This window comes from Benincasa hispida, chromosome 4, assembly GCF_009727055.1.
Source record: "Benincasa hispida cultivar B227 chromosome 4, ASM972705v1, whole genome shotgun sequence".
Classification (NCBI taxonomy): Eukaryota; Viridiplantae; Streptophyta; class Magnoliopsida; order Cucurbitales; family Cucurbitaceae; genus Benincasa; species Benincasa hispida.
In genome coordinates, this window is record NC_052352.1 from 36,469,933 (window position 1) to 36,482,901 (window position 12,969).

General features: G+C 31.7%; 2 protein-coding genes across 2 annotated transcripts; one reads left to right on the top strand and one right to left on the bottom strand.

The window, feature by feature from the left end:
- Positions 1-2,323, top strand: LOC120075250 (protein kish). Its single transcript, XM_039028469.1, has 5 exons — positions 1-251; positions 739-797; positions 900-1,006; positions 1,369-1,403; positions 2,000-2,323. The coding sequence occupies exons 2-5, from the start codon at positions 795-797 to the stop codon at positions 2,065-2,067; spliced, it is 213 nt and encodes a 70-aa protein (XP_038884397.1). The 5' UTR covers positions 1-251; positions 739-794; the 3' UTR covers positions 2,068-2,323.
- Positions 2,324-5,804: 3,481 nt separating this feature from the next.
- On the bottom strand, positions 5,805-9,727 carry LOC120075603 (F-box/kelch-repeat protein At1g67480). The gene is made up of 4 exons (XM_039029150.1): positions 9,638-9,727; positions 8,658-8,726; positions 7,706-8,554; positions 5,805-7,061 (listed from the first exon to the last, which is right to left on the bottom strand). The coding sequence occupies exons 3-4, from the start codon at positions 8,224-8,226 to the stop codon at positions 6,434-6,436; spliced, it is 1,149 nt and encodes a 382-aa protein (XP_038885078.1). The 5' UTR covers positions 8,227-8,554; positions 8,658-8,726; positions 9,638-9,727; the 3' UTR covers positions 5,805-6,433.
- Between the last annotated feature and the right edge of the window lie 3,242 nt (positions 9,728-12,969).

The window sequence follows — 12,969 nt, forward strand, 5'->3', positions numbered from 1 at the left end:
AAAAGAAAAAAATTGGCCATCGTTAGGAGGACTCATCCGACGTCTGAACCGCGGAATCATCTATTTTTGACAATCGGAAGCTAATTCTCAGTCAGAAGTTGCTCGCCGCTGCTCAAAACCTCGGCTATTGGGAGGTCAAGAACTTCCTTTCCTCCCCTTCTTTCCTTTTCGAAGGATTCCGATCTGACGATCTCCGGCGACTTGAATTCGACCCGCTCTTTCTTTTCTTAATCTCCATTTCTGCACCTTCGGTAAGTATTCTATGATTTTCTTGGATTGGTGTTTTCGATGTTATCGGGTTTCAACATTTTAGTTGAATTTAGGTTTTTGGATACATGGGTTTGAACTTATTGCTTCTTGGGGTATCGGGAGATTCGGATCTTTGTTGTAGAAAGTTAATGTTTTAACATTGTTATCTATCCCCGATTTGTAAATCGAATTCGAGATTGACTCCTCAATATGTTAATAAATACCAGCCAACTACATTTTATAATAGTTTCTACACAGAGATAGTTTAGTTTAGTTCCGTGGGTGTGCCTAAATCTTATTGGAAACTTCGTAGTGTTTTTTGGCTTTAGTAGAAATTGAAGAGTCAATTTTGTTTACTGTATAATTTTTGAATTATCAGAAGGGTTTTTGTTCATTCGCGATTTTAGTTTTAATCGTGGATAACTATGGATGTCTGCAGATTGAACTTCATTTCGTTCTGTTGCTAACTTGTTTTTAACCTATTTCTAGATTGAATTGAAAGAGAGGATTGTTAGCGTGTATAAATAATACCTGGAACTTTGAACATGGTAAAGGATCCTTGTCTTTGGTGTTTGGACTATGGACATTTTCATAGCTTGGATACATAGAAGAGCTACTAATCACTAACATGGTTGTTCTTGGTTTTCCAGTCGGCTCTGTTCAATTTTCATTCCTTTCTGACAGTAATCCTTCTGGGAATTTGTACCTGTACCTATGTGAAGATGCATTTTCCAGCCATTCTTGAGCAAAGAAATGGGTATTTCCTTCTTTTCTCTTATGCTATATACTGCATTGAGATAAATATAGAAAATCAGGTCTAGCATGTTGTCTAGGTGTTTTTATTTTCCATTTCATGTTGCCACTTTCCTTTCCTTCTCCCTACATGTTTGGAGTTAATTGATGATTGGAAAGACCCCGATTCTTTCCCTTACATCGTATATTAGTATTTGCTATACAATATGTATGGTGTCGATTTATTTTAAATAGATTGGTTATCATGGTGGAGTATTCATCACTGACTCGGTCATTCTTGCTGTGCAAAATCATTAACTCTTATTTTCAGAGTACGTGTACATTATAAATTCCATATTGTTTATAATCGAGTTGCCCACCTGACAGGTTCCGTGGCTTCTTTTGGAAAGCAGCCAGAATAGGTAGGATTCTTGGTTAAATTTGCGTAATTTCTCTTAACCATGAATCTTTTGCTGGACAATTAATGAGATTTATCTTTTCAAATATTAAAGAACTGTAGACATCTGAACACTTCTCTTCTCTTGTCTTTGTTTCTTCCAGCATTCGTTTCTCTTTATGAGCTGCATTTCTGATGTTAACAATTGTGCTCTTATTTGATCGCTTGACTTCCATTTCTCCCGAACTGTATCGTTGGCCAATTAAATATCTTAGAAATCACTCTTTAACAAACAATCAATCATAAGGCTTCTTTGGGAGCTTCAAAACTGTTCTGGCAGAGTTCAATTGTTTCTCAAATGAAGGGTTTGTAATACAAAAGAAGAATTTAGTTTATTTCTTACGGAAAAAAAAAAACAGTATTGTGTTGGCCTTTTAGATTTCTAGTGACCACTGATCAGCTGGCTGTTGTTGTCCATATAAGTATTTATATACACAAAATCACGCAACAGAGGAAATAGAGGAAAGAAATAACAGATGACAATTAGTATGGCATAGATTGTGTTGCCAATTAAATCATGCATTATTAGCTGACAGGATGATGTTCTGGTTTGTGAATCAGGTGAACGTTTGAGTCCTTGGGTAGCTGTGGGATGCTTCTCAATGGGAGTCTCAATAATTTTCTTCTGAGCTATGCCTATACTCCCTTGTGGTTTATTTAGCATGTTGTGCCTTACAGTCTTATTTTAGCAAGAGGGTTTTGAAATTAGAGTTCTGTAGTGACATGTTTGAAAGTTATTTAAATCCATTATAAATACACGAGCATTCCGTTACAAATTGTTTTGTTTGCTATGCAGTCTAAAAAATGTCGAAAAGGAAGATAATTGTTGTGTTACTTTTTCATTCTTATCAGAAAACAAAAGAGTTTATCATTGTTGGTTGGTCACATCATGGACAAACCATATTTGGAAGTATGTTTCACTGAAGTTTCTCTAGTGCCTTATACTTCTACTTAAGACACATACCATCTATGTTCTTTTAGTCAGCAATCTAGATAGTCGATTTTGGCCATTGCTTTATGACAGGAACTTCAAACTGGAGTGCTGTAGTAGACATTTGATTAGGGGTGAAAATGGGTCAGTTTGATCTTTTAGCTGTAAACCGAACCAATTCAGTTTGGTTCCTTTCACTCCTCCCGTTTTATCTGCACTGTTGATGCTAGCAATGCCCAGTTTAAATTATAGGTAGTGAATGAGAGATCAAAATGACTCCAAATCGATCTTTGAGAATGCATTTTCCAGGTGGGTCTTCTCATGAAACGGCTGCTTGTTAAACATTAATTCCATTGTTTTCGCTGGAGCATCTAGCAGGACTAGTTTTGGCCAGTCATTGTCTGAAAAATAGCTTTATCAGGTAAACTCTATATGCAATTATGCACCCTGCTGTTTCGTTTTTAAATCACATATTCATTGAAAGAACTGATTGGAAACCTTTGTTTGATAGTAAATTTTAATAATTGAAAAGGTAAGGTTAAATTATAAAAAATAGACATGAAACTATGTTTCAAAAATACTTCGGATGAAAACAGTTTATCTACATCCTGTCACCAGCCTATTTCCCTTCTCTGCTCTATTTCAATTTATGTATTATGCCCTATCACTTCCCTATTTTTTGTACATCCTTTTACTCCCATTCTTTCATTCTCTAGTTGTTCATAAGTTGTTTGAGGTACTTTTCCAAATTTTAGCCTATATTTATTTCCTTGAAAACATAATCTATCAATGATAATCTGAATAGCGGGCTCTATTTGATTATGTTTACTATTATTTATTGTGTTCTATAATCGTAATGAAATGTGATGTCCACAGTCAAATCCATAATCAACAAATGCAATTTGATAACGTAGCTGATGGTCTGATGGTGATCAATATGATTGCGTTTGAAAATATACCCACTAAGAGATATCGATACCACTATAGATATTGTTTTTGTTACAATAGAAGAATTATGAATTTGTCACAATTACTGTTACCATTATAGATACCGTTATCGATCAACACTAAAGGGTAATAGTAAGAAGACAATGTAAAGTGAACAATCTTAATTGTAATTAAACTGTGTTTGCAAGATGCCTAAGTGAACATGATAAAAAAACAATCAATTACGTTTGCGTGAGGCATATTACGATTTATCTATCAATGAAACTTTATTACGGTTACATTAATTTTAGTTGCAGATTGGTAAACATGACATTAGGTCATACTACTGAGAAAGAGTACATGTCAAATACCACTAAACTAAGCTCGTTTTGGTATATACCGTTTGAAAAAAGAGACGTTGAGAATTTGGGTCATAATTTTGACAAACAATAGTGGAAGAAAAAAGAAAACAAAATATACGCATTACCACATTGGTAGCAATGGAAACGCCATTTATTCTTTTTGCAATTTAAGTTAATTTATTTGTTGTGATGAGCTGAGAAGGTTTTCTATGATTCAAGATGATATTTCTTTATAAGCTTTTTGTATTTGGTGATACATTACTTTGGTAAGTCTTAAAAGTGAGATATTGAATTTTGGATTTTGTGGGATTTTATGCTTTATCTTTAAGTTTTGGCAGGGAGGAATTGACTATACTAATGGTAAAAATAGTTCTTCTTTGAATGATTAAGGATATTAATGTAACTTTTGAAAGTTTAGAATTGAAACGATTATTAATGGTTTCTATCCATATACTAACGTTAAGAGTATTTTTCTTTTTTCTTTTTTTTTTTTTTGTGAAAAGTTTGATAGTTTTGAAACAAAGTATTAATAAATTTTCATACCAAACTATCTTCAACAGTATTTTCGAACTTTATTTTTTCGTTTAAAGTTTAAGGAGACTATTAAAAATCTCGAAAGTTTTCTTAAAAGAAAGAACAAAGTGAATATTTCTAATACTTTATAAAAAAAAATGTAATATGTTTAGTAGAGTTTAATATTATTTTAAAAATGATATACAAAATAGAGGCTAAATACAATATTTTAATCCTTGGGTGTTTCCCCCCTCAATTTAATTTCTTAGCAAAACATGGAAACAAACTAGCATGGATTGCAAGTTCGTGGGCTACAGAATTGCACTAGCGATTGACCAAGAGAAATACCTCAATTTTAGTTCTTTTTTTTTTTTTAAAAAAAAAAAATCAATTTAGTTTCTTTTGTTTTTAATATTTTTCGATTATATTCTTTCGGTAGGTAAAGGTTAGCTTAGTTCCCGTGACATTAAATGGAGTTTGGTTAAAAATTTATGCGGGGAATTAGGCCATTCAAGAGAAGGAATATCAAAATATTTTCATGTTAGATTGGGTTATTCATTTTCTAAATATCTAGTAACTCAAGTATCATGTTAGTTTTATTTCAAAAAAGAAAAAAAAAAGTACCATGTTAGTTTATTTTTAACTAAAATTAATATTGACCAACAAATTACGGATAATTGAAAGAAATTTTTTTTAAGAAAATTACTATAATATAAAAATATTTAAATGTAAAAAAGTAAACTAAAAATTTTCAAACAGTAAGAGATCAAATCAAAACTACCCCCAACCATCAATAACTAAAACATATATTTAACCAAAAATAAACAAAAATGAGTTGATTTCCTCAAATTACATCAATATTCATCTAATTCATTCCAATTGTTGTACTTAAAAAAAAAAGTCTAGGTGGCAATTCACATCTTAATAAAACTTATTGCAAAACCCAATAAATAAAAGCAGTTATGTATGTCAAAAGTAAGGCTCAAAAGTCAAATTATGGCAACATCTCGTTTCTAAAATTATTTTCGGATAATGTGATTCTCCATAGAAAATAAATTGAGGAAAATGAAAAAGAAAAGTAGAGCGATTTTATTTACTTTAGACAAATTCTAAAAGTAAAAACAATTTTTTTTTTTTTTTTTTTTTAAAAAAAGAACTTTTTACTAAAGGAAAAAAAAAAACAAAAAAATCTTAAGTCACACCCTTAGTTATTTTGTAGAAAGTTATTATTATTTCTCCCCTTGTAATATTTGCCATAAACTTCGATTCTTGTTAATTTAATAAATTTGACCAAAAGTACTATGATAACGCGTAACGGCTATTTAGCGAAACAAAGAAACCAATAGAAGGCTTAGTATACAATGCCCTCTATATTACTAAATAAGGATTCTCTTTTTCCCATTATCCTAACACATGCTGCAAATTTCTCTTTTGAGATAAAGAAACTCAATATTGTATAGAGAAAGCAAATGGCTAAAAGCAGAACAAATTGTGAAAGAATTGCCTAAAGGAGGAGAAAGTGATTCTCTATTAGTAGGTGAGCAAATAAAAGGCTTGTGTATTTATTTCTTTCAGTTTTTGGAAAATTTTGTTGGTTGAAAATCCCACCAACAATCTTCATTAAAGGAGTATATTTAAGGAAATCCCCAAATGCAATCTTTCAAAAGAATAACTAAAAGGGATAAGTATATGAATTCACAATTTACCATTGCTTTTATGTACAAATCTAAATCTTTAATGCATCATTCTTAACATGGGATTAGCTTCCAAATACTAATTCCTTCAGCAGAGGCTGGATATCCATACCAACCAATATCTTCCCAAACAGATTCATAAAAAAACCATCATTTTAACTCCGTAACCAACCCGCGATTAGCAGGTTCAACAGACATCTTCGACCAGCCTGGTGATAACAATGTTGTTTTCAACATTTTCCAAGAATAGCAGGGAAGTTGATTGAAAGCAATGTAACCTGAATTAGATGCCTCTAACCCTTTTACTTCATGAGAGAATCTTCTCATGGTTATCTATCATGATTCTTGGCTTGTTTAGAACATCATCAGAGTATTGATGCACCACTAGATCATTAAGATAATAATGATGTTTATGAGTAAATGATTGGAGAAATCATTTATTGTCAGGTAATAAAAATTGAGAATGAATCTAATTTGCTAAACAAATAAGTCAAGTGGATAAGAAGGGTCTGGCATATCCCCAACCATGTGAATTGTTGTCTTTCACCCTAAAAATGAAACTCCATTGTCAAACCTTGATGGTCACACTGCACAAGCACAAGCCAGATGGTTTTATGTCTGAGGTTTTCCATTCTGAACCTGGTGTTGCATTTGGATCGTACAACAAAGTACGGTATTCAGGTTCGTTCTTCAACGAAAAGAGCAGTAGCTTCCCATCCAGTATGCCAAATCGAAATCCAATGCTTGAGCTACCAGTTAATGGAACTGGTACCATCTTCCATGAATTATCCTCTGGATCGAACATAGCTAGCTTCCGTTGGTTCTTCCATTCCATACAGAAGAGTTTCTTACCTACCACAGCATGAGCAGTGACCATTACACAACCATTTTTCATCTCACACCAACTATGCCTCTTGGGATTGTACACGTCCACGAACTTCGAGTTTCCAATTGTGAAGCTTGACCTTCCACCCATGACATACAGCTTACCATCGAATCCACATGCAAAACAGCCTGATCGAGGGCGGCGGAGGCTTTCAATTAGAGTCCACTTGTCAGTTTCGGGGTCATAAACTTCAGCACTCGATAGATTGTCGCCTTCTACCCCATAGCCTCCAACTACATAGACAATGCCATCAACAGCGGCACAAGCAAAATCATATCGAGCTATATTTAAATTGGCCAGTTTGCTCCACCTGCATCCACGGTCAAAGAAGTCACATAACTGACTAGTGAAAACCCAACTCTTACAAAGTCAACTCTATTTCTCTGTAGCAAGCAGAGAAATATAAATATTACAAAGCAATGATAAAATAAGTTCAAATTTTAAATGATCTGTCCGAACCCAAATGATCATAAACATAAATATTCTGGTTTCACATGTGCATGCATAAATTCTATAGTGAATATTCCTCTCATGTAGAATCTAAGATAAATCAGGCAGCCTGAAACCGCTCTCTACAAGAATAACTATGACCTTCTTAACAGTTAACACTAACAAAAACAAGGAGTGCTGAAATTAATAGCAGCTCAAAGTTCAAAATTCAACCAGCTTAAAACTTGAGACCATAAATACATAGTCCAGGACTATTTTGTTAAGGGAAACATAGAAACAGTTACACTCATTACTAGCTTCTTACAAAGAAGAGTCCACAACATAGGGTTCAAAGCACGGAATATGAACCATAGACCGGGTTGATAAACATGACTAAAGGGAAGTAATAAAGCGTAATTACAAATGAGAATCAGAATTATCAATCAAAACAGGTCTAATGTTAATCATAACGAGTATAAAAGCAGCTTTGGAAAACACATATTTCAATAGTCACAGATAACATACCTATTAAGGCAAGAATCATATTGATAAACGTCTGATGAGACAGAATCAGGCCCATCGGCAATTGAATAACCAGCTATGACAAGTAGCTTCCCATTCAGAACAACCACTTCAAAACCAGCCTTCACTGCCCCAGGCATTGGTGGAAGCATTCGGAATTTATGTTCCACACAATCAAACACTTCCCAGTGGCATTCCTTCCTTTCAGCATCCATAGTCAAGAAGTACACCCACTCCTCAACTGCACCAGCTAATTTCCTCTCAGTTATGAATTCCTTGCCTTTAATGAATGACCTCCAATTCTTGCAAACACCAGCCATAGATGGATGGCTAGAACGAGGTACAAGGGCAAGACACAGTTTTGCTACATCATCAGGTAAGCCAGGAAGGAGAGACTCATCATGAAACTGAGAAGTAAATCCAGTATCGTTTTTTGAAAGACTAACTGAATTCTGTTTAACAGTGTTGATGATGCACATGTTTGCTTCTGTGAACCTCTTCTTTCCAGAAATGAATCCAGGCATTATCCAAATAAAGTAACCAATTAAATCATGTACAACAATGACTGTTTTTCAACAGTATTGCATAAATGGTGTAATAACTTCTCTATGACTGACTTCAATTAAAGAAATTCGTGATATCCTTCATTAATTGGGATTCTACAAGACCAAGGCATAAAGGAAGTTGCAGAACGGATCACTTGAGCAGAAAATGGAGAGGACTTCCTGTGTCTTGTCCAGTCTGATTCAAAGTCCATACCAATTTCACGTTTATGTTTACTACGTATGGCAATATGAGTGATGTTCTGCAACTTTATAGAGTTCTCTCTTGCTCTATGCATTGCCAAAATACCTACACATCGTGCATCACAAAGCTTAAAACTAGTGTTGGTGAAATTGGAAGACGATGAGCATATATGCACGGCGTCATAATTGAAGAGGAAAGAAAAACATACCAGTCAATGCCATAGAACTTGCCAAGTTAGCCCCCCATAACTTCCATTGGAAAAAGGGGAACTAAAAGTCTGAAATAAAGAGAATCATAAATGAGATGGAAAAACTATCCCAATATCACACGCTTAATATCAAAAGGAAAATACAAATCCATTAACTATTACTTTAGAGGCGCAGTTCACAAAAGAATTATAGAGCATAAGAAAAAGATTGGACTTCAAAGAACACAAAAAGAAAATAAAACCAAAATCAGTTCATATAATTCATGCATATCTTTCAACAGGGGTAACAAAACGAAACAAAGAAAAATAAAATCACACGCATAAACAAGCAAGTGATGCAAGCATGGACATAAATACAGCAAGTATCCCAACAGCCTCTTCATAACTAAGTAGAAGCCCAAATTCGAAGAACTATGAAGAGAAATACAAGCAACAAATTGTATTCAAAAGTCCTACCCTTCTAAAGGATGCTACAAGGCAAAAGCTCTTCAACCAGATCTGGGTTCAATTAATCTAACCAGACACCGAACTCGAAATTGAACAAAAAGCAAAAAGAACCCCTCAACATTGAAGCATAAGGGAAAACAAGATGAACCAAAAGAAGTTCTCAGAACGAAACCAATTCCAAATAGTTCTCCAAAGACTAAAAAAGGTCTAATACTCGTTAGCAGACGAAGAAATCAAAGGCCATAAATAGCAAAATCCAGAGGAAGCAAAAGAATGGGAATCCGGAATATAGCTAAACAGCCACAACACAACAACACATAAATGCAAAGAATTTCAGAAGCTGCATGAGTAAAAAACAAAAACCCGCCTGCTAAAAATTGGAAAAAACAAAAACCCATCTCTTAAAAATTGAAATGAAGAAGAAACACATAAATTAGAGCAGTGAAGTGAAGCGTAAAAAGGGGCAGATAGATCTGAAGGAAGAAGGAAACAGAAACCCAATGGAGAGAAAAATTAAAAGAGAAGAAGAATACCTAAAGACACAGAGTTGGTGAGAGAAATGAATAAGATTATGAAGTTGGAGTTGTTTAGGGTGAGAATGAAAATGAAGAAGAAGGGATTATATAGAAAGCGAAGAATAGGGAATGGAGAAAAAGGATAAAACTGACAGGAGCAGAACACGTCAGAGATTTTCCCCGCATCTGCGGCTTCTGCTTGATGATAATTGTCGTCTTTGTGTTCTCCTAATTAAGGATTTACCTACATTTTACCGTTTTCTATTCTCATTTTCTTTCTAATTTTATCCTCAATTTTTTTAATAGCTCATTTATCCACTCCCATGACTATTTTAATTTTTCAAAATGAAGTTTATAAATGACAATGGTATTTCTTTTTTGTCATGATTTCTTATTCCTTCTCTACCCATGTTTTTAGAAATTAAGTAGAGTTTTTAAAACTTAAAAAAAAAAAAAAATCTAAAAAACTATCTTTGGTTTTAAGATTTTGATTTTGAAATTTACTTATTTTCTTAAGAAAATGAAAAATCTAAAGGCTTAGCAAGAGATATACTAAATATTAAAAGCGGAAAATTAAATCTAAAACCATTAGGTGTTTTCTTTGACTTTTCTTAACTTTAGTAATAAAGAAAAAAGACTTAAATTAGTAGGAGAATTATAGGGTAGAAAAGAAATTAGAACTTTTATCTATCTTCATTCGTGCTTTATCCCTTATTTATGAGCTTCTTTAGCTCGACTTTTCCATATCCTTATTCTTCTTTGAAATAGGGATATTTTCAATCCACTATCGAAGAAACCTTTCCTTGGGTTTGGCCTTGGTGGGCGAGCAACACATGGTTTGTCCTCCTTTCTCTCTTGTCATTCCTTTTTAACTCTAAAATCAGTATTTTGTATGTTGGAGGTCTATTTTGCTCTTTCGTCCAATTTAGGCTATTATACTCTCTTTTTAATTTTCAAAACTACTTAGATTTTTTTAAATAGGAGTAGAAAGTGGATTTACAAAACAAAGAAACTTATGGATGTTAAACAATAAAATAGTGTTTATAAACTTTATTTTCATACACAGATAACCAAAATCTAAAAGGTTATCATCAAATGGGATTTAAAGTAGTTTAATTCAAATTCTATACCGGTCATATTTGAAGTAAAATCAGACATTAACATCATCTATAATTCCAAACCATTTTATTTCGAATAAAGGTTATTTGATTATTTTTAATACAAGTTTAATAGAGAAGTCACCGATCAGCATTTCAAAGTCATTGTTTGATCTCTTATCTCTAAAAACTTATTTGATTATCTAAAATATATCAAGATTTAAAATTATTTAAAAGTCTTGAAAAAAAATTATGCCAGCTATTTAAATTTATTTAATCATTAGAAACTGATATTTGTTTCTTTAACGTTTAAAATACGTTTAAAATTTGACGTCTCAATTCTAATCCTTCTTTAATTAAAAATATAGTTTTTGTATGAACTATTAAATTTTCTTTCTAAAATATTTAAAAAATATGATTGTTTTCAAATATAGAAAAATGAGTAAATTTATTCATAAATATAATAAAATTACTTTCTACCATAATAAACAATGATATTTTGCTATATTTGAAAATAATATCAAAATTTTTTTATTTAAAATAATTATCTTAAAATTTATTATTTTGTTCAAATTTAATGATATATACACTATAACAAATTTAAAATGGACCAAATTTTAAATATTTTAGAATGATAACAAAGATTTTATTAAAATCTAAACATATTTATTTATGATTTGACTATGGATTTTTTTTTTAAAAAAAATTACTTCCCTATGAAAATTATTTTAGAAAAGAAAATAAAAATTTATATGGAAAGGAGGAAAATCATGGTGTCTGGTCGGTTCTTTTCTTCCGACAATGATATTTGTGTATTCCAATTTGCTATTCACTATTATTCACAAAATCAATAATCATTTTTGGGAGTATTAATATTTTGGACAAAGAAGTATTTGAAAATCATTGAAATGTTTTTAAAATTAAAGATAATAATTCTAAAAATAGATTTTGTCCAAAGTTAATTTTTTTGGTGGAAGATAATTGAGGTGAAATAACATAAAATAGATGCTCCCTTTATTTATATGACAAGAATTTCGACTTTAAAAGTATTTAGATTTGGAGTCTATCCAAGTTCACCAAAGTTTCATATTGTCTATCTATTTTTAAAAACCAATAGAATAGAACAATTATTCCTTTAATATACTTATGTACAAGTCTGTAGTTTAGATAAAAATCACGTGACAAATCAATTACACAAAATGAGACATGAAGATATATAATTAAGTTTCAAAAGAAATAAATATTCAATTCCGTTTAATTTATTTCATATAGTTTATATAATATATAAATTAGAAACTTTGTCTCTAATGAAAATATTTTACTCCACCACAAATAACATAAATGAATAACGTATAATAAATGAAGAATTTATATTACATATTTTAAACATGTTTGACCCGAATTCTAAGGTATAGTAGTTTTTAACTCTATTCCTTATTAAGATGAGTTCGTAGATCCATGACTAAAAAATTCAATCTCATGACTTATTAATTAATAACCCTTTTAACTATGAACTCCATAACCAAACAAAACAATGTTCACTACTTACCTCAAGCACCCTTTCATATCTCTCACAAAACATCACAATTCTACTACTATAACAATAGTCAATAAATGATTTTTTTACGAAAACATAGGTATAATTTTTTTTTTTTTAATTAGTTGTAACGAGTGAAAGTAAAAGGACTCAAATATCTTATTTATTGATCGATGACTTGCATTTATATCCTAAACAATTGAGTCGATGACATATATTTTAAAGACAATAATAGATTTTCTTCTAGGTAAATAAAAAAAAAAACAAAACAGTTCATTTCATATATATGTATTACATGTGTATATAAAATAGGTGCCGGACAAATAACTTTTTTTTTTCTTCATATTTTAGTCATGTTCGAGCTGAGATTGGCCAAAATATAATATTAAACCTTAAAAAAATTAATTATTTGGAAAGTAAATAATTAGGTTATGACATAAAGGAATACACTTTCAAGAATTCTTAAGTGGAAATAGAGGGGGCCAATGTTCTTAATTGTCCACACGACTATCATAGGCTGATATTTTGTTCTCAATAATTAGAGGGTAAAATTACGAAGCTGCCCCTAACTCAACGTCAACAAATCTCATTCATAATGGGAAAAAGTCAAAAATAATAATAATAAAAAAAATATACAAAAATGGAAAAGAAAATAACATTGGGAGAAAGGGACAACCTCTTTATGTAAGGTCAATTTTGGTAATAATACTTAATTA

Coding starts and splice junctions, on each gene's coding strand:
- LOC120075603 (XM_039029150.1), bottom strand. CDS start 8,226: ATGCCTGGATTCATTTCTGGAAAGAAGAGGTTCACAGAAGCAAACATG. Junction 7,062..7,705: donor TATGATTCTTGCCTTAATAG/GTATGTTATCTG, acceptor CCGTGGATGCAG/GTGGAGCAAACTGGCCAATT.
- LOC120075250 (XM_039028469.1), top strand. Junction 1,007..1,368: donor ATTCTTGAGCAAAGAAATGG/GTATTTCCTTCT, acceptor CCCACCTGACAG/GTTCCGTGGCTTCTTTTGGA. Junction 1,404..1,999: donor TTGGAAAGCAGCCAGAATAG/GTAGGATTCTTG, acceptor TTTGTGAATCAG/GTGAACGTTTGAGTCCTTGG.